This window comes from Cylas formicarius, unplaced genomic scaffold (genome assembly GCF_029955315.1).
Source record: "Cylas formicarius isolate icCylForm1 unplaced genomic scaffold, icCylForm1.1 PGA_scaffold_4__25_contigs__length_36172078, whole genome shotgun sequence".
NCBI lineage: Eukaryota > Metazoa > Arthropoda > Insecta > Coleoptera > Brentidae > Cylas > Cylas formicarius.
In genome coordinates this window covers 34534502-34556443 of record NW_026844334.1, presented here as the reverse complement: position 1 = coordinate 34556443, position 21942 = coordinate 34534502, and the positions used below count along the sequence as shown (strand labels likewise).

The 21942-nt window shown below is 37.2% G+C and overlaps 1 protein-coding gene across 2 annotated transcripts; it reads right to left on the bottom strand.

Moving 5' to 3' along the window:
* Window positions 1-16926: 16926 nt before the first annotated feature.
* Window positions 16927-21644, bottom strand: LOC132701293 (uncharacterized). 2 transcript variants are annotated; one of them, XM_060669090.1, is made up of 4 exons: window positions 21204-21644; window positions 20903-21146; window positions 20383-20850; window positions 16928-20328 (listed from the first exon to the last, which is right to left on the bottom strand). In XM_060669090.1, exons 3-4 carry the CDS (start codon window positions 20780-20782, stop codon window positions 17129-17131), a joined length of 3600 nt encoding a protein of 1199 aa, XP_060525073.1. In that variant the 5' UTR covers window positions 20783-20850; window positions 20903-21146; window positions 21204-21644; the 3' UTR covers window positions 16928-17128. The 2 variants fall into 2 exon arrangements, with proteins under 2 accessions (XP_060525072.1, XP_060525073.1); XM_060669089.1 differs by having other exon boundaries at window positions 16927-20850.
* Window positions 21645-21942: the final 298 nt, after the last annotated feature.

The window sequence follows — 21942 nt, the reverse complement described above, 5'->3', positions numbered from 1 at the left end:
ACACTCGAGAAGCATGTGTGGTGTCTACCAGCAGCTTTGTTGTTTTTTTGCTTTTTACGGCATTTACTGTTTCTTCGTATGATAAGAATTGCGTTTTTATTATAGCAGTTGCTGGATTCGCTGGGTCCTCCACATAAGCAATATAATTAATAATAAACGGGCCACCCAGTACATTAAAATTATGTAATTTATGTTATTTATAGAGGCACCGCGTGTCGAGAAACACAAACAGCGAAGACGGGATAATGACAAATATTTATGTTCAAATGCTGCGGCGCGGCAGCAATCTCCATAATTCAGCGACTTTTCATTTGACTGTCAAATTGCTCCCTCAGGAAAGTTTATTCGGAACACGGAACTCTATTGACATTGTAATATCGTACAAAACACATTGTTTAGCTCTATAATGGATTCCGGTGTGATGTAATACGTTTTATATTCCTGCAACCTGCTAAAAATTGGGTGCATTTCTAGACAACGTCGGCCGGCAGCGACAGCCGCCCCGCCGTTCTCGTTATGGGGAGAAATTCGATGGGAAATGCCGAGCAGTTTCGACCCGGTACATGTTCTCCATGCAAATTACCCCTCGAGAACGGTTAACGATTTTATGAGGAAAAACAACATCATTACACAGAGATCTTGCTCGGCATATGTTTCGTCTTTGTTGTGTCCGCTTTAATATACGTCGGTGTTAGATCGTAGATTAGAGTTAGAAAGCGGCGCTACAAATCGATAACGATAATTAACTGCGCTGGTAGTTTTTGTAAGAATCCAGAAAAGAGGAAGAGGAAGTCATGGTTGGGTAAGGCTACGGACATTTTGGCACTGGATGATTTTCACCAGATTAACAAGATTGCTTTCGAAAAATTGTGGCTGGGTGAATGGTCCTTTCCGTACTATGCGCTACGCAGTCTAAAGTCATAACGCAGCTTTGTATTTTTTATTTTATCCTGCGGACCACTATGCAACTTTCGCAAAATCGATGTAATTGTATTGTGCACACACTATTGTGCAAAACTAACGGCTAATAATTTACTCTAAAAAAAAACAATTTTCAGGGTCTTTTAGATTATTTTCTATAATTGAAAAACCCTGTACATAATCGAAAAAATGCTTGAAATAGTACCGAATCTTCTGTGTCTCCTGGTAAAAACATTTTGCCGATCAACTTATAGTCTTCCAGAAATTTTGTTTTTTCTGGAAGACAAAATAACAAAAACAAAAAAAACTAGGCAAGTCTTGATTGGTCCCAGTTTCTACGGTTTACATGCGGGCGTGGACTTTCACTTCTCTGCTAAATTTGAAGTCGATAGTTACAAATTTGAGACTTCTATTACATTCTTGAATATGATACAGAATATCCCGAACACCCTATACAATATGTGAGAACCTAAAATAGTAAATTTTAGCAGTTCATAGGGACCATATGGTCGTGTAAAAGAAAATGGCAACTGAAACACAACCTTCTAGTTATGGTCAATCATCCTTATAAGTTTCAACAGGTTCCGTTAGGGGATGCCAATTTCCAATCGTGGCCATTTCCTATGGGCTTATGTATCTCGGGGTCAGTTCAAAAGGAGAAAAATTTCAGCATCGTGGCTACAACGGTTTCGAAATTTTTCGCGTTTTTATGAAGCGTCAACAGAGAACGGAGAACGGACAAATAGACAAAAAAAGTTTTTTTTTGACGTTGATAAGGACCTACCGTTGCCGAGATATGAGTTTCGTTGCCAAGCGCGTATACTTTCAAAAAGTTCGATTTCATCGATTTTTCGAAAGTAATAAGAACCCATCTAATTCTAAATGTCGAATCTATGCTAAACAAACTGCTATTTTACACAGCTAAGGAAAAACAATTTCAAAACGCAAAAATCCTTATAATATACATATGCAGGCTTTTTAAAGCTACAATATCAATCAACTTCGTCAATCCTTTGTTTATTATCACTTGTTCGATATAATTTCTACATGGGTGCCGTCTTATTACCTACTACCCTAATAATTGATGCGACGCTATGATATGGATCATTTTCGCATGCATCACCCGCAAACTGCCTAAACTGCCGTGGTTTTTCTGAAAAATTGATGAATTTTTATAAGAACGCAGTCTCTAATATCCGTACATACAGTGGCACTGGTCCACTGATTAAAAATATATAAAGTGGTTTATATAGGACTCCCATTCACAAACTTGTATAATTTGTGCTTTCAATACTTTGCTCCTGTACGAAATTATGGCGAATGTGGCATATATGACAACCTAATGGGATCTTAGAGAAACTGGAGTGATGCCTATTTATTTTTCAATGAACAAACAAAACACGTCATAGATGTTTACATATGAATTTACTGAACAGAATTTATACATTTATAGCTACACTTTACACTTAAATAGCTACAGGACGGACATTTGGGTAATATGTTTTAATGTACATGAATTACAGGAAATATAAAAAAAATTAAGCTGCAAATTGGATTTTTACTAGAAAATATCACACAAGAAATATCCCTTGACCACTATAAATCCTTGTAAGAATCAATATGGAATAGTTTTGGTTAAAAAAGTGGTGAATTACCGGAATCATTTCAACTGACACAGGAAGAATTTAAAGAATATATTTGAAAGACATTTTTGGGCAATCTGAAGCCAGTACAGGAAAATTTTGAGGATTACCAGAAATTTGGGACCTGTCATTGGTAGGTCCTCCTTGGGGAGGTAAGTGAATATTGCAGTACATACACAAAAAGTTTTTATTTATTTATCAAAATTATTGTTGTCCACTTCAAAGTAATCATTCCAGATGCCATATACTTGTATACACGTTTTTTCCAATCCTCGAAATACTTCTGGTAAACACTTTCTGATATAGCCTTAAGTTCTTCTAGTTATTTTTTCCTTATCTCCTCAATCGTTCCAAACCTCCTTCCTTTCATGAATTTCTTGAGTTTTGGAAACAGGAAAAAGCGCTGCGGGTCATATTCAGCAAAATCTTGACATTTGATCTAATTTGACGTGCTTTTTTGGTCTTGACGAGTTCATGCATTGGTACGATTGTACTTTAATTTCGACATCATAACCATATACCCATAATTCGTCACTAGTTATGACCTTTTTGGGCATATCGGAATCCTTATTGGCGTCTTATAATAGCTCTTGAGCGATGCTTCTTAGACGGTTCTTTTGTTCAAAATTTAGCAGTTTCGGAACATATGGGGCGGGCCCATCCATCACAAACACACAAAAAAGGGAAATAATTGAGATGATACATATTCAAAGGAATAAAAACGCCATAAACGCGAAAACCGACATAAAACACCTGAGTGAAATCTATTTCGAGTTGTTAAAGTAGACCATTTTAATGCTCAGATGTTCCACCGTGTATCAGTAGATCTTAAACTTAAAACAAACGTACACTCTAAAAAAATAAATAAATAAAAACTAAGAGGGAAAAAAAAGACATCAGATACAATGAATGTTTATTTTCCACTTCTATTTTTGATTCGTACGCCAAAGCAAGAACGTTATTGTTTTTGGCAATGATGTAAGTTAAGGTTTTCGAACGAAGGATCTCGTTTTTAAAAAACACTTTTTTGTTTTACAAACAGAACTACGAGGTTTTATTTAACCCGTTACAAGGAGAACTGAACGCAAAGTACAAAGTTGTCATATATATAAAGTTTTTATGCAAGCGTAGCGTCGCAGATACTGGGAATACTGAAGCTAGCATTTCATCAGCATATTCTGTCACATAATTCCTCCCTCCGAAGTGGAAAACAACAGGGACGAAGGGTTGTTTTCGGAAGACTGGTCGTTCTTGGTTTTCTTGGAATCTTGCAGCAAATGGCTCTTGTAGATTTTCCATGCTATAACTATTCACAAGATTAAAATAAACATCATTCCTGTTGAAGTGGCGAGACTCCAAGTGACTGGATGAATTTCATAACCAATGTCGGGGATCGATGATTTCGCAGCTTCTCGTAGTTTTTTGATCGATTGTAGTTGGAGTGGCTGGTACTTCACATTGTGATGTTCCATATTTTCAATTTTAATGGGTGGCAGTGAGAATGGGTTTGCTTTAAAAATTTCTTCTTTATTCCAAAACTCAGTATTTTGGGTACTTATACCACAATTATATGGAACATTGATTAGGCAGGCTTCTTCAATAAAAGCTATTTCTTTGTTTCGACAATTCATTTGTAATTTAAGTTTCTGTTCCGATGGTATTATCAAAACAAATCTACTAGTGATTGGTCGTATTATATGCGTTGAAACATTTACATTGACTACGTGGCAATTTTTGTTTTCGGCATATTTAATGAGGGTTGTCACACAATCACCGATGGGCTGGGTAAGTTGATTTTCGCAAACGTAGGTGTCTTCAATGATTGGGCAGATTGATTCTTGATATTGTTGCATGTCAGTGCCCAATATTAGGTAGGGTAAATTAGGTATAATTAAGGAGTGATTCACAGGTACTGGGAACAGGTGGAATATTTCAAAAATATCTTTAAGAAAAATCGGAATATAGACGCAAAAATTATTTTATCTTTTGTAAATTTAACTTGTAAGTTTGCTAACTGATAATAATTATTTTGATTTTCAAAAATTAGAATTTGATCATCACCATAGAGAATAGTCAATTTAAAAATTATTTGTTCTAATTCAGCCGCCGGTATTACTACAGGATGTAATGTGTTTAATTTCGCAAATGTAATGGCATTTTCTAAATTATCCAAAAAAGTTATAAAACTTTGGCAATTTACAATTATTTGCATTAGTGTATTTTGAGCTTTAATGAAAGTAGTTATATCAGTAATAGTTTTATTTGAATTATATTCAAAAATGTCTATATGTTTTTTAATAGCTTCTTGATTTTTCTGTAGAAGTGTTAGAGTATCATTATAGTTGTCAATCAGCTGTTGAATCAACGAGGTTTGCTTTTTTAGTTGGATGTCAGATGAATGTTTACTACGCACAAGTTCTGTGATAATTTTATCATATTTTTGTCCATCCTCTGAATCGAGAGTGCCAAAAAGCCATTTCGATAATTTACCTACAACATTTATTAAACCTCTTTTTGTACGGTTATTAGGTTTTATGTTACCAAGTTTAAATTTTACTTGTGTAATTAAATATCGAACATTATTAAGTAAATTATTTCCATTAATATAGTGAACATTCTGATAATTATGTGTATTTGTATAGTTTAATGATTTTGAGATTACAGCGTAAGCGTATTCTAAATTACATAATTGATTAAAAAGTTGAGATGTTTCTACAAAATGCAAAAATGTATGTTGATGTTGAATTATTCGAGAATTTCCTAAGCGGAAGGGGAGAAGTGGTGTTTTAATTGGGATAACTTCAATATCATTATTCGCTATCACTAATAACAGCGTAGCTGCAAGAAGGAACAGCGTTGTCCGGTTCATTAACCTGCGAAGAAGAAAAAGCTTTAGGTTTTTGGATCTGAGATTTATGAATTATTTTTTTATTTTTTGTGATAATTTTATTTCCAATATCATGATCTATAATAACAGGTTTTCTTCGGGGTTTGTCCTTACTACGTTTTGCTGTTTTGTCAGTAACGTATACCTTTGTATTTTGTTTCATTTCAGGTGGATTTTCTCGTTTTTCGTTTTGTTTTTCATTTAAACGTATTTTTGTTTCTAACGATGTTTCGTAGATTTGTCGATCGATAGTTTTTAGTCTTTCACGTCTATCTGCGATATAATTATTTACAATGATTTCATCCGTTAAATCAAAGGGATCTAAACCGTTTACTTTTCCATTAATAACGTCAAAAGGTTTTTGTTTTGTTACGCTATGCATTGATGAATTGTAACCTATAATTGCGTATTTTATTAAATTTTTAGGGGCTTCTTTTGGTTTTTTTAATTTTAGTACCCTATATAGTTCAGCAAGAGTAGAGTGAAATCTCTCTATTGGACTATTACTATTAGAATTGCCGGGAGTTGTAAAATGAATTGCAATTTTATGCAATTTACAGAAATCTAAAAGCAAAGACGTTTTAAATTCCGTACCATTATCACACGTTATTTGTTGAGGTAGGCCGTGATGACTTATAAAGGTCGCTAAACCGTCTAAGATAGCAATTACTGTGCAAGCGGGTTCTAACGGATAAGCTTGGGCGTACCGTGAAAATACGTCTATAATTGTAAGAAATTTTACGTTACATATTTGAAAAGTATCCATATGGATGGATTCTAATGGTTCAGAAGGGGTCGGTGTCAACATAAACTTTAATTTTGGCGGATGTCTATCATATTTTGTTTGTTGGCACGTGTCACAATTATTAATATATTCAGTTAGGTCAGTTTTCATATTTGGCCAATAATAGAGCCTTTTTAATGATATTAGGCTTTCATTAATTCCACGATGACAGGTTTTTTCATGATGATATGTGTTCAGTTTTGGTTATTTATTTTGTATATTGACACTAAATATTAATTCATTACCTGGGTCTTACACTAGAGTGCACATAAGGTAGGCCGTTTATTTTATAATTCGAGGGTTTATCCGTAGTTTTGTTTTGTTTGTGATCAAATTTTAAATTAAGAATTTATTTCGATGAACTTGTATACTATTATTCCACACGCGGCTTCTAAAAGGAAGTCTAGGAAACATTGAGTCTCTTACATATGGTCTTCGAGCCCGGATTTTTAAAGAATCAGTAATTCAAAAATAAAATTATTTTGTCTTTTCTAAATTCATTTTCTAATACTAAATTGGTAAAAATAATTTTGATTTCATTCACTATAAAGGCGTTTAAATAAGACGACCTTGAATAAATTTGACGAAGTATCGGAAAACAGGTAAAGAATTTAAATCGTTTAGAGTTTTTTGCGGTCTTGATTTTGTGTACGATATTTTGATTGTTTTTTGTTATCAATTGTGGTTTTGGTGGATTTTACGAGGTTGTTCGCATATTTTAATATAATTGAATTTAATTTCTTCTTTCTTGCCATTTTTTTATGATATAGAAAATTTCTAAAAATATTTTTAAACCATGGCAGATTCAAAAGTAAATAGAAGAAGCGTTTTTATACAAAGATTGAAAGAAATCTACGATTTAGCTACTGCTGCTACACAGAACCCAGCTAAAATTAATGATTTTAAAATACGACATTCGGCGTTAGAATCAACATATAATGAGTTTGATAGGTTGCATTTGGACATAATTTCTGATAAAAGAGTAACGGATGTAATGCTTGAGCAGCAGGAGCTAATTCGAGCGGAAGTTGATTATCAATACTTTTTAATTAAAAGCATTTATAGTGAACTTTGTATAAAATCTGAAATATCCATGATGGTACCACCTTCGCCACCAGGCCAGAGCCATAATTTGCCGCCTTACCTAAATTTTAATCTTCCCCGTTTAGATATACCTGTTTTCTCAGGCAATTTAAAACAGTGGCCGACATTTTTTGATTTATACAGGAGTTCGGTGCATAATATGAACTTTTCCGTTTCACAAAAATTTCAATTACTGCTTACTCTCGTAACCGGAGAACCGATCAGTTTATTGAGAAATATTCCTATAACTGATGACAATTACGCAGTAGCCTACGATACTTTAATAAAAAGATACGACAATAAACGGCTTTTATCGACTCATTACTTCAATGAAATAATGAACATTTCCAAAATTTCAAATCCATCGAATCAAGCACTGCGTAATGTTGTTGATAAGTTTTGTGAAAATGTGGAGGCATTAAAATTATTGAACTTTCCTACTGCGGAATGGGATTTTTTTGCTTTTTAATTTACTCTTAATGAAAATCGATTCTGATACCTTACAGCGATTTGAAATGGAACACGCAAAATTTGATATACCCACTTTTGCGCAGTTGAAATTATTTCTGAATAACAGGTGTAAGGTTTTAGATACGTTGACCTATACTCAGGAAGAAAATAAATCAAAAAATGCCGGAACCATTTATAATAGTAAGTCTTTTGCCAGTAACCGTCAACATAAGTCAGGTTCTAGGAATAATGGTGATCACTCCAAAGCATTTTTTACTAATACTCCTTCTAATAACGTTCCTACATTGAATTGTGGTATCTGTAGGACCCAGCATTCCATTATAAACTGTTCCGTCTTTTTAAGTAAGACTCCTCATGAGCGCTATTTACTAGTTAAACGCAACCGTTTGTGTGTGAATTGTTTGAGTTCGTTTCACAAATTTTCGAAATGCAGTTCTAATAAGACCTGTTCTTCTTGTACGAAACGCCATCATTCTTTACTACATTTCGAGTCGGCACATGGTAATGAACGTAGTCCACCTAATGACGATGTTTTGCCCAGTGCTAATGACTCTTCCGTAGATCAACCACATTGTGGCACCACTTCCATAAATTCTAATAGTGCATTTACGCTCCTTGCGACTGCAAAAGTGGATTTTCTGGACAGCCAAGGTTATTCCCACACAGTTAGAGTACTACTGGACAGTGGAAGCCAAGGCAATTTTATATCCGAAAGATGCTTTAAGAAATTAGGACTTTCCCGTTCTCGTTTGAACATTCCAATTAATGGGTTAGGTAATATGACATCTGTATCGTCGAATGGTGTTACTTGTTGTACGGTCCGCCCGGTGGGTAAGAACACACCTTCTTTTCCCATAGAATGTATCGTTTTACCGCAGATTTGCTCCTACATGCCCTCTGTATCTTTCAGTCGCGAGAACTGGTCACATTTGGAGAATTTAGTCGTTTCTGATGACACCTACAATACTCCTGGACCTATAGATGCTCTCATCGGGTGCGAGTTATTCCCTTTAATTTTGTTGCCTGAGAAGGTGTGCGGTAAAGAGTTGGAACCTGTCGCATTCAATACATTATTTGGCTGGGTAGTGATGGGTAAAATTGATCGTATAAAAAGCAAGTCCTCATATTCCTGTTGCACACTATTGGAAGAAAACCGGGATATTAATAAAACTCTTCAAATGTTTTGGGAAATGGAGGAAGTTCCAAGTAGCAAGTCTTCATTAACCCTTGACGATCCCGCTGAAATTTCTTTTAACGAGACTCATTCTCGAACTCCTGAAGGACGTTTTATCGTTACTCTACCGTTTTCCAGTGGTGAGCCATTATTTTCTGACTCACGCTCCATAGCCCTAAAAAGGTTTTATAGCTTAGAGCGCCGTCTTCTTAAGGATCCTCCATTATTTGAGATATATTCCAAATTTATGAAGGAATACTTAGAGCTGGATCATATGGAACCCGTGTCTGCTCCTGTCTCTGACGTTGCCCAGCGCCACTTCTACATCCCTCACCATGGGGTTACTAATTCGAATAGTACGACTACTGCATTGCGCGTAGTCTTTGACGCATCTTGCAGTCCGCGGGATCGATCGTTGAATGACACTTTGTTGATTGGTCCCAAACTACAAAATGAAATTGTAAGTATTCTGTTAAGTTTTCGAAGGTTTCCTGTAGCATTTACTGCCGATATCAAAATGATGTATCGACAAATACTTGTTAATAACAGCCACCAAGACTACCAACGTATTTTATGGAGATTCTCCCCTCGAGAACCTGATCAAGATTTTCGCCTAAAAACCGTAACCTACGGATTAAATTCAGCTCCTTTCCTTGCTCTGAGATGTCTTTTACAATTAGCCACCGAGGGTAGAGATAGATTTCCTAGGGCCGCAGCAATTTTAGCGTCCCAAGTGTATGTTGATGATATATGTGTATCTTGTAAATCTTTAGAGGATGCTGTGGATATCAAACAACAACTTATTGCTCTATTGGATGAGGGTTGTTTTTTCCTTAGAAAATGGTCTAGCAATTGTGTTGACTTCTTAGCTACTATACCTTCAGATATTCTACAGAAACCTCTCGCACTTGACACTAAATCCGATCCTTACTTGAAGGTTTTGGGTCTCAGATGGTCTCCAGAGAAGGATATCTTCTCATACGACATACAATTTCTCAACTCGACATGTACTAAGAGATCTATACTTTCTGAAATCTCCAGAATTTTTGATCCAATTGGATTACTTTGTCCCATAACTCTATTAGTTAAGCAGCTAATGCAATCTTTATGGGCGAGAGGTATCGACTGGGACAGTGATGTGCCCGCAGATATTGCCCAAAGGTGGACCGACTACAAAAATGAATTGCCAAGTCTGTCAGCATTAGAAATACCCCGTTATTGTTTTATTTCAAAGTATGTTAGTTTAGAATTCCATGCTTTTGGGGATGCTTCAGATCTAGGTTATGGAAGTTGTATCTATTCTCGCCTCGTGTCTCCAGATGGCCAAATTTCTACTTATCTCCTCTATGCTAAGAGTAAAGTATCTCCATTGAAGAGATTGAGTCTTCCTAAATTGGAATTAAGTGCTGCATTAATGGCTTCCAAATTGCTTAAATATGCCTTAAATGTCTACAACATTCCCGACGTACAAAATATTTATGCTTGGTCTGACTCGACTATAGTCCTAGGTTGGATAAGGTCACCGCCCTGTCGTTGGCGCACTTTCGTCTCAAACAGGGTGAGTCAGATTCAAGACAATGTAGCACCTGAACGTTGGTTTCACATCAAATCAGAAGACAATCCAGCTGACCTTGCGAGTCGCCCTGTCCTTCCGTCTGATTTAGGTGACTGTCCCTTATGGTGGGCGGGACCAGCTTGGTTGTCGCGTCCCTCCGAAGAGTGGCCCAAACACGAACTTGGTGAATTGGACGAACCACTACCAGAAGAAAGAGCGACCATTCTCACGGTAATAAAAGGCTATAATCCTGTTGGTGATATTTTGAATAGGTATTCATGCTTACAGAAAATACTTCGCCTTATTACTTATTGGCGTCGTTTTCTTGGCATTCGTTTTAAAGTGGTTTCAGTGGTTAAAAAGGGTCCTTTCACGGAGTACGAGTTATTTCAGAGTCTTCTCCGCATTGTGAAGCAAGTACAAGCAGAAGCCTTTTATGAAGACATTTCCAATCTTTCGAACAAGAGTGTTTGTTCCAAGCCGTTAAGAAAGCTTGCTCCTTTCATCGATGAACAAGGACTTCTCAGGGTAGGCGGACGCCTTACTCACTCTCAACTTGATTACGATCAGAAGCATCCCGTTTTGCTTCCCAACAAACATAGGTTGACTGATCTTATAATAGAGGATTTTCATAAAAGATACCTTCACTGTGGACAGCAGGCCTTGCGCTATTTTATATCTCAACGGTTTTGGATTTTGGGTGCTAAAGGAGCTATAAAACGTATTGTCCATAAGTGTTTCCGCTGCTTTCGAACACATCCTCAGGTAATAGAACCAAAAATGGGCGATTTGCCTAGTTTCCGCATTACCCAAGCCAAGCCCTTTCAATGTACTTCTTTGGATTTCGGTGGCCCTTTTCAGATACTGATGTCAAGACATAGAGGTTGCCGTACTCAAAAGGCTTATCTATCTCTCTTTGTGTGTTGTTCTACAAAGTGGAACTGGTATCAGACCTATCCACTTCTGCCTTTCTTGCGTCATTGCGTCGCTTCATCAGTCGACGTGGTAGATGCTCCAAACTGCACAGTGATAACGGTACCAACTACGTTGGTGCAGCTCGATACTTAGCAGATTGCATGGCTAAAGCAGCCGCTGAGGAATTAATCGAGTGGCAATTTTTCCCTCCTTCAGCGCCTCACTTTGGTGGGTTACACGAAGCTGGCATTAAAAGCGTCAAAACCCACATTACTAAAATCATAGGGGAACAATTACTTACCTATGAAGAATTTTACACAGTTCTCACTCAAGTTGAGGCCGTACTCAACTCTAGACCACTTTGCGCTATGAGTAGTGATCCCAACGATCTATCCAGTTTAACACCAGGTCATTTTCTCTCCTTAGCTCCTTTATCAGCTATTCCCGATCACGACCTCACTTGTGTTCCTATGAATGGACTTGATAGGTGGCAGTTACTGACCAAAATGCATCAATCATTTTGGAAAAGATGGCATATGGAATATCTTCATTCTTTACAACAGAGAGCTAAATGGGATAAAGATACCACTCTTATCACGCCGGGTACTCTAGTTGTACTGAAGGAGGATAATTTACCTCCCCTCCAGTGGAGACTGGGACGGATTGATTCCATTCACCCTGGTGCTGACGGTGTTCCACGAGTAGTCACTGTCAGAACCCAAAACGGTTTAATTAAACGACCGGTTATTAAGGTATGTCCTCTGCCGGCCAATTAATCACAATTGATAAACTTTAATATTAGCATATTTTGTTTATTTTCTTTTTTTTTTTGTTGTTTTTTGAAATACCGTTGTATTTGGTGGGCGGTATGTTCAGTTTTGGTTATTTATTTTGTATATTGACACTAAATATTAATTCATTACCTGGGTCTTACACTAGAGTGCACATAAGGTAGGCCGTTTATTTTATAATTCGAGGGTTTATCCGTAGTTTTGTTTTGTTTGTGATCAAATTTTAAATTAAGAATTTATTTCGATGAACTTGTATACTATTATTCCACACGCGGCTTCTAAAAGGAAGTCTAGGAAACATTGAGTCTCTTACAATATGCAATTAGGTCTTTTTGTTTTGTCCTGTCAGTGACGTCAGTTAAAAGAGTTTTCGATATTACCAATTTATAAGCATGGTTTTTAAATGTATTTGGTAACAAAACAGATAGTTCTCGATTTAAATCTATTTCGGTATTTTGTACATAAAGGCAGTACATTTTTGTTGGATCCAAATAATCTAAAAAGAATTTAAATTATTTCATTTTGATAGTTTTGACTTAAATAAACAGAAAATCTAGATTTATTTTGAAATGGGTAATCACGTGATAACGACCGTTTGTTTTTTGGTTAAATATTATTTGATTAGAATAAGTATTTAAACTATTTTCGGTAATTGGTATATTTAATATTGGATCTTCAGCTGCTGAGTGTACTGTCTCACCAGTATTAGGAATATTTGGCGGTTTAATTTGAATGTCCGAGATGATATTAATTTTTGGAGTGTTTACATTTTCTAGAGGGTTAAACACGTCTTCAATTTGTTCCAATTGTTTAAGGCTTATATTTTGATCTTCTTCATGTATGTATTTATCGATGTCTTCATTAATATCTCCTGGATTGAAGAAAAGTGACTCTTTATCTATCATATTTAGTTCAAAATTTTCTTTACGAAAGTCCGAAAAAGATAAAACATTTAGAGCTTGTGGGAAATTTAACGTTATATTTTTCTCAGTGTAATTAAAAAGTTCTGTTTGCGCAAAACCGTTTTTTGCAGTAGTAAGTGTTTCTGGAAAATAGAGACCTTCAATGACTTGCTCGGGAATAATAACATCATTGTTTTGTGTTACTGGAATTCTTACGTTAACAATTTCGTGTGCGTTCACAGTAATACAATATATTTCATTTTGTGGTTGTCTAAATAAAATTGGTATATTAGTTGTATTATTCCTTAATTGTTTATTGACAAGATCGATAGAAAAATTAAAACGTTTTAGGTCGTTTAATCCTATTATACCGTCAAAAAATTTATGAAAGTCAAAAAGAATAAAAGATAGGTTGGTATTAGCCTTTAATTCTGGGAAAGCCGGAATATCTGCTTTAAATAGAGTTTCCTTTTCACCAGTTCCTGTTTTAATAATAGTTGGGGAATGATATATTTTTTCATAATAAAATTTTTCTGCAATGGAAGGTCGAAGAATCGAGTGAAAACAACCAGTATCAATTAAAAGTTTAATTGCGGGTTCTTTAATCTGGATGTACGGTAAACTATTATTAATTTCGGTATACATTTCTAATGTCATTTCGTTGAGTCGCATTGGCTCGTTATTGTAAAATTTTGAGACATTTGATTTTCAATTTCAGGGTGTTCGTCAAAATTTTGAGTGTCATTAAAGTATTCAGTTTGATTTGAAAATTCAGTTTCAGAGTATTCCTCTTGGTGAATATTTTCATTTTGAAATACCGCAGATGTTTCATCTGTTTGTACCGCGTTACGTTCGTCGATTTGGTATAATTCTTGCGAAATAAAATTTCTAGGGCCAGTAGGTTTGAAATGGTTAATTTGATTATTTTGACGTGGTATAGTATAGTTTGTTCTTGTTGACGTAGGTTCGGGTTTATTGTTAGGTACCTGACCTGTCGGTTTAAATACGTTTTTAGGTGGGCCAAAAACTTGCCTATTTGTAGGAAAATTTCTTGGAATTTCGCGTGGTTGAGGCATATTAATCGGACCTCTGGGAAAACTATTAGTCTGGGGAGTAAACTGATTTTGATCATGCCTAATTCTAAAATTTTGATTATGGTGATTATTGTTTTGAAAATAATTTGTAGGACGAATCGGTTGTACATAATTAAAATTTTGGTTACAAAAATAATTTGGATTTTGTGAAAATTGTTTAACGGGTTCGATAGAAGTATTAGGCAAAACTTTCGATTGAATTGGAGTTCTGAAGATATTTTGTGTATATTGAAAATTTTCCTCTTCAATAATTTGGGTCATAGCTAATTCTATACAGCTTGGATTTTTAAGTCTTATAGTAGTTTGTAATTGTCCTGGTAATCCTCTAATAAACGTCCTTAAACAAATTTGATTGTATTGACGTAAATGAATTACTTTGCTTGCATTATCCATAGTATCGGCAGGAAATGCATTAATTTTTTGAGCAAGGATACTTCTTAAAACTTGTAATCTTTTCCCAAAATCTAAAGGATGTTCATTTTTAAAGGGGGTGGCCATAAACAAATCCTGCTCTAAACATTCTAAGTTTCGTCTATCGCCAAAACAATTTAACAAAGCTACTTTAATATTGTCCCACGTTACTAACTCCATTCTACAGCCTACTAGAATTTGTGCGCGATCAACAAGTTTCATTCTTATAGTTCTTAACAAATATTGTTTTAAAATTTCGTCGTTTCCTTGGCCATAAGTATCAAAAAGGAAATCTCCAGCTGATAGAAAACTATTTAAAGTGTTGGAATCACCATTATATGGCAGAATACTATCTATAAACATTTTTAACAAAGTGTAATTTACACCTGAATTCGACGATTGATTAGAATTCATTTTCAAATTGATTTGACTATTCTCTACTTTCTTTTCCACTAAATTTAACGTAGTAAAAAACGCACTTAAATTGTCGACGTCTTTATCTTCGTTCATAAATTTAATTGATTTTGAAATTTCTTAAAATTGAACTTAAAACTAAGAATCCTAAAATTATTTCCACCGTCCTAACCAGGGAAGATAAAAGGAGAACAATAGGAATTTTGGGCACTAACCTTGATTTCTCTTAGTCGTCAGCCTGTTCTTCCTATTGGAATTTTCCTTGCGTAGCACTGCTTGCGGGGGTGATTTCTCGCCTTCCTTGCCCTCAGTCGAACTCAATCACGTTGGGTTTGTCAGACAGTCTATCACTGGTTCGTTTTGGAGTCTAAGGGTTGAAACCCACGTTTCGCGATCAAATCGTCCCGATGACGTGGCTTTGACCGAAAACTACCCCAAATCCGTCACGACTGCGCCACTTAACGTTTTCGAACGAAGGATCTCGTTTTTAAAAAACACTTTTTTGTTTTACAAACAGAACTACGAGGTTTTATTTAACCCGTTACAAGGAGAACTGAACGCAAAGTACAAAGTTGTCATATATATATAAAGTTTTTATGCAAGCGTAGCGTCGCAGATACTGGGAATACTGAAGCTATCATTTTATCAGCATATTCTGTCACATAATTTGTATGTTGTGGTACTTTTTCACAAACAGCGCTAATAATAGACATTTAAAAAAAATTAATAAATTTGTGAGTATGACTAATATATGCAATTTGTTTTTGTAATATTTGTAATGTATATGTCTACTGTTTAAGATATTCTGTGTTAGACGTTTTATTTTTTGATAGCGAACTAATTCTTTGTATGATCTCGCTTTTTTTGTCCTTTGTTTTGCAGTTTTTGAGAAAGACCTGGGTTGCCGGTCGAAACGTCAATGACAATTACAGTGTTTTAAAATTATGTGTGAGTTTTGTTCACTGTGGACCAAACCCTAAGAATCAACCTATAATATATATATGATGATACTACATTTCCGGGATATCATTCTTCAAACTTCTTCCAGAAGTTTTGTAAAAAGCAACTTATTTATAGTATTTATGGTATAGGAACGTTTGAAAATAATGAAGGTTTCGGGACAGCTGAAAAAATTTAAAAATACACTTTCTTTTTCTGAATTGACTGAGTAAACAGTGGAGAAGATCGTTAGTCAGATAAAAACTAATACATTGACTTATTTGATATTAAACTTGTTTCTCTCATTCTTTCCGACCTCACACCTCATTACTTTTCTTATTAATAAATGTATAGTTTTATCAAAATTTTCCTTCTTTTGGAAAAAGTCTCACGTTGTGAGCTAAGCTTCCTTCTCCAAATAAGTAGTAATTATTCGTGACTTGACCATCCCCCGTCCCCCGGGGGAGATTTTGTGATTGCAAATTTACAGATTCCCAAGCAACCGAAAAAAAAATAAAATAAAAATAGTTTGTCCATTCTACGAGAGATGTCGCCACCCATTAAGAGCTCAGGTTTCGATCGCCAGATGTCACCCTGAATGGGGGGTAGGGGGTAGTTTTCGCGTTAGTGCCTTTTTGGCAATTTCGCCCCGCTAGGGGTAGTTTTTGCGTTAGTGCCTTTTTGTTTTGACGTATTTTTGCGCGAGGTGAAAAAAGCGACCGGTGTGTCGCGCGCGGTCGGGGGATTCGAACCTCGAACCCAGCGCGCTACGTTAATCGAGCCTAGCCGAGCCTAGCCGACGACGATTTCGGCGGCGACGATAAGAGAATTCAACTAATAAAAGGTCGTCGAGGGCGCTTAAAATATAATAATTTATTGACAACATTTTTTTTTTTGCGGATTAAATAAAATGCAACAGGGAAAAAGACGTTTAATGACACTAAAATCGAACAAATTGTTTTATTAATCATATACAAAACCCCATCAGGATAGACACATATTAATAAATATATTCGAACGATATGCATATATAAATAGCATATATGGACATAAATAGATACATAAATTAAACACAAATATAAACTACAATCATCTAAAGGAATCGTAACATATTAGTTTGCCAAAAGAAATATCTGGTGGTCGATCAATCAGTGATTTTCCCGCTGTCCTTTGAACCAACTAAATTTCGATGGCCCCAAGCTAGCGTGTACTCTGAGCCGGGTATAAGATGTCGTTTGTCATCCGCGTAAGACAACGCCACCTTATTTTTCAGTTCGACGTACATATCATGTAAATGTGAGCGAAACGAAGACATTTGGCGCAAGATTAGCGTGCCTTCCTCGTGGACAGCGCGCTTATAGTCGTCGAGACTAAGTTCGCGCTGGCTGACCGAGTCAGCAACGCCCTTGGCCTTTTTGGTCAACTCGTTGCCGTCCACATTTACGCAATAAGCTTTCGCTCCCGTACCCAAGAATTCCCACAACGGCCGTCCTGCGTACTCGTCCTTCATTTTACCAAGAACGGACTTGTTTACAGGAATGCCGTGTTGGTTGTTCTCCGAGTAATTAGAAGTATCGAATTTGTCCAAATTTTCTTTCATATCTTCGTAGAAATTTTCGCAAAAAATTTGGACAACGAGGCTGTCGGTATCGGTGTAGAGTAAGACGGCTTTGTCGCCGTACTTAGCCTTTAGATAGCCGTAAAAAAAGTCGTATATGAGAGTCTTGGATATGTCCAAAATGCAAAATCCGGCGTAAATAGGCTTATCATATACGACTTTAGTCCTTTCCATCTGGAGAGCTACTAGATTTTCGCTAAATATGGCGACATTTTTTAAATTAGGTCTCGCGATTAACGCTTCTGCCCTCAACCTTTTCCCAATATTTTCCCAATGGGAAACGAGTCGCACGTCCACCCTTTTGTCCACATTTTCCATCGTTTTTCCAAACACAGCGTTATTCATAAGTTTGAAAAAATCTTTTTCAAACTTATTTTTAGCTGTATTACGCATCGCCGTATTCAAGTCTATGTATTGTTTTAGCCAGGGAGATTGATCGAAAACAAGAACGCGATGGATGCGAACAAGCTTTAAACCGTTGCTTAAAGCCTGTTGCAGATTCCTATAATGCACTACATAATTACGTTTATTGTTTAAATTTGGAATAAGTTTTCTCATTTTGGTTTTCGCGATTGGCGAAACGATGGATTCCGGGCAAAAAGGCAGTTCGTTGTGTGCGTCATGCAGCACTTCCGGATAGTCCAAATCTACTTCGAAAATATAGCCCCTAGGTGAATCGTTGGGGATACGCGTAATATCTAAATTTTGAATTTTGCCCTCCTCCAACCACTCGAAGTTTCCCGTTGGGAGGTATTGTGACATGGCCGCCCCGTATAAATTGGTAGCGTCCAAGTACATGACGTACGAAATAGGTTTGGAAGGGTCGTAATTAGGTAAAAATTTATTATTAGCCGCGGCCTTTCTCACACTACACTGACTGACTCCTCCGCGGATACCGTGCTTCAAGAAGTGTTTCATGTCCACGTCGGTCAACAGGTCCAGTTCGACCTTTGTCGCCTTCAGGGCGCTCGTCCATGATAGACCCGGTGTCGTATAAAACTGACTCGGGTCCAGACAGTACGTTTTCAGACACACCTCTCTGAAGTTTTCAAAAATATCGGCTAAAAGTAAAACGTCGGATTTTAAATAAATATCTGAATATTCGCCTAAAGTTTTACATTTGAACAAATTCCACACAGTCCAGGCACGCTTGTAATCCTCCCTAGTTATGTTGCTCTTTCGCATGGAGTCATAAAAGTCCTCGTGCGATGGCAGTTTGGTTTCGTCTAATTTTGAAAAAGAATCTAGATACGTATATGGAAAAACGCCCTTCTGTCGAATAAGTTGAAATTCTTGTTCATTTTTAAAAAATTTTTTGACTTCCCGACACTGACTATCGTTCAAATTTCGACTCAATCTGTCCAAACTGGATGCCATAAATCGAAATGAATCTAAAAATCGGAGTTTTAAAAATACCCTTTTCCCTTTGCCTCCTTTCTCCGACTCAATGTTATCGACTAGGACATGTTTCGTAAAGGAAATGTAACGTTCCTTGTTTTGGGCGATAACATCGATCTTTTCCCCTTCTTCAGCCATAACTTTTACAAATAAATGACTGTCGAAACCTAAATGGTGAAAAAAGACAGGGATGTGCCGCGGAACTTTGAAATTCAAGTTGCAAGTGAAGTGAGCCGCACCTCGAAATTCGCCAGTCATATGACAATGATCCCTTACTTTTTCGTCCTCTGCATTAAATGGCTTCTCGCAAATGTGACAAGCCACAGCGTTTCGAAAGCCGGTCTCTTGTTCAAACGATAGAGTGGTCATGGGCACGGAAGTTTTCATGAACTTGTTGTAGAGCGCTTTGCAGTCGCTCTCGAACCATTCAATGAAAATTTTGTGTGCGCCCCGACCTCTGTACTGTTTAAAAGTAGACTGGGAATCGTCAAAGTCACATTTGACATAGTAGGCGAAAGAGTAAGGCCCGTGAATATGAGTTTTGACGGTAAACGATTTGTCGGGATTCGGTTCGCCTTCCACCTGTAAAGGAGTCATGACTGTTTCAAAGTCCGCGTACACAACAAAAGGAACTTTTAATTTCTTTTCAAATTCTTCAAATTTCAGCTTATTCGCGGGAACATCTTTACCGTATTTATCCTTGCGCAATTCGGTGGTCGGAAGTTTGATGGAAATGTGAGTGCAGTCGTGTTCTTTATGACGCTTTAGTTTTTCTTCGTTATAAAAATAAACCAAACACCCATCGCATAAAAACTTTGTAGAGGACCTTTTAGTTAATTGTTTTGAAACCAACCGAGACATACTTCTTATTAAACAATAATGATTTTCTCCATAGTCATTACTAATTAATAATAGGTTTACATGTCTCTCTTTACGCGATTCAGTAAAATGCAAAGGACCAACGACCTCAACATCATTACGGACTTTGTTATAGACTCTCTCGAGGCCATAGACATTGACCGAAATTTCATTAAGTCGTTCAAAAGTGGATATGTCCTTAAGTTTAACGGGAAAATCGATACCTGTAAAATCCAGCTCGTTCTGAAATTCTACATAGTTACTGACCCTGTTAGCGTTATTTGTCCAGTGAATTGGGTGAAGAGCAGCCAAGATCGACCACATAAAGCATTTTTCGTCCGTATTTTGCAAGTTCAAAACAGCTTTTTTGGCTTCGATTTCCTTGGGCAGGTTAACATAGGACGACGCCCTTAGGGGATTGTACTTGTTAATCCCTATTTCTAAATGGAGAAGTTCCTCCAACGCCCAGCCTGTAAAAAAGAGAAAGAAATTAGTTCGGAAATATACATTTTTATGAATCATACCGCTGTCCCTTTCCTGAAACTCGGACGCTTTGGTAGCCAAGATGTCGACGAACTGGACGTATAGCTCCTCCAGATCGGTGTTTCCGCTCACCAGCCGATATTTGGTATTGAAGGACTTGACCTCCTCTTGTTCCTTCGTCTGCAAGAGGAAGTTTCCGAATAGCTCCATACCGACTTTTACGTTGCCGTAGCGTCGGACGTTCGACTCTACCAACGTAAGGATTTTGGACCTAAGGTGGTCCAAGAAGCCCTTAACGTCGGTAGGGTTAACGGTGGACGCCAGACGGTATGTAACTATGCGGTTACGGAAGGAGGTCTGTATCATTTCTACTCCTGGCTCCTGCACCACGCTGCATTTTTGGCGGTGAGCCAAAGTACGCAAGTGTCCTTGCCATCTCATTGCAGGAATGGTCAAGTTACACTGCGTACAATGGCGCGTGGATGATGGTGATGATGATGATGTCGAAGCTATAAAATACAATATGAGAATTGTTTGGGATATAAAATCAAAAATCCTTACCTTCCGGTAGGTCAAGTCTCGGGCGCTTGGGTTCGTCTGCAGCAATAGGGGCGGCGGCGGGTCTTTTCGCCTTGGAAACCTCATGCTTCTAGCGTTTATGGCGTCGGAGAGCCCCCTCGGATTTGTATATCCCGCCGCAAACGTCACAAATTTGTACTGCTGCGCGACAGTCCCCGTGCCTCGCCAGGTGGTCTTTACGGCTGAACGAGCGGTTGCAATATTCGCAGGTGAACATTTTTATTTGCTGCGAGGAATAGGCGTCTCACTCTGCAACTGTTCCAGATCTCTACTTGACACTTACCTTTTTTAAGTGGTGAAACACAAACAAAAATCCAAAGAATGAAGTCTCACTATGGCGGCGGTCACTTGTTAATTAAGCCAATTTTTCTGGGGTAATGAATTTAAAATTACATTCGAGAACGTTCCTTCAGAATAATTAAGATTTGTGTTGGCGAGAATTGCGCAATATAACGCGACCCGCTGATAAAATTGGTCGTAGTTAGCGACCTAACCTAACCAAACCGTCGTCGTATGGGGCCGCTTCGCTTCGAAACTCGACCGTTGGTCGCGGCGTGAATGTAAATTGCAGCGCGATTGTGTGCGATGACTCAGGCGTACCGCCGCCGTCGCGTTTGACAACTGGCTGATATCATTGCCCGCCGCGTCGCCGGTGTGCGGCAGCGGATGCATGACATCATCGCTTTGCGAAATGTTTAAACTAAACTTTGGCGGGTGAGATCATCGCGTCGCCTGCCTTCGCCGCAAAAAAAAAATGTTTTAAACGAGACTTTCATATTAGACCGCTCAGGAACGGCATACGTGTTTTCCTGCGACACAAGAAATGGTTTAATCGAAACGTTTGATATTCTTACCGCATGCGTTTCCTTCGACATCGAGTTTATCGTCGCATTTCCTTCGACGCGAACAAAAACGCAAAAAAAAAAATCTCACTCCGTAATTTCATTTTGTCAGTATGTTATACTTTGCGTCACCAAAAATAATTGTTCGATCGCAATGCGAAATAAACATTCCTGTTTAAA

Excerpts from the sequence above, each read along its gene's own strand:
- LOC132701293 (XM_060669089.1), bottom strand. The coding sequence starts at position 20,782 with ATGAGATGGCAAGGACACTTGCGTACTTTGGCTCACCGCCAAAAATGC.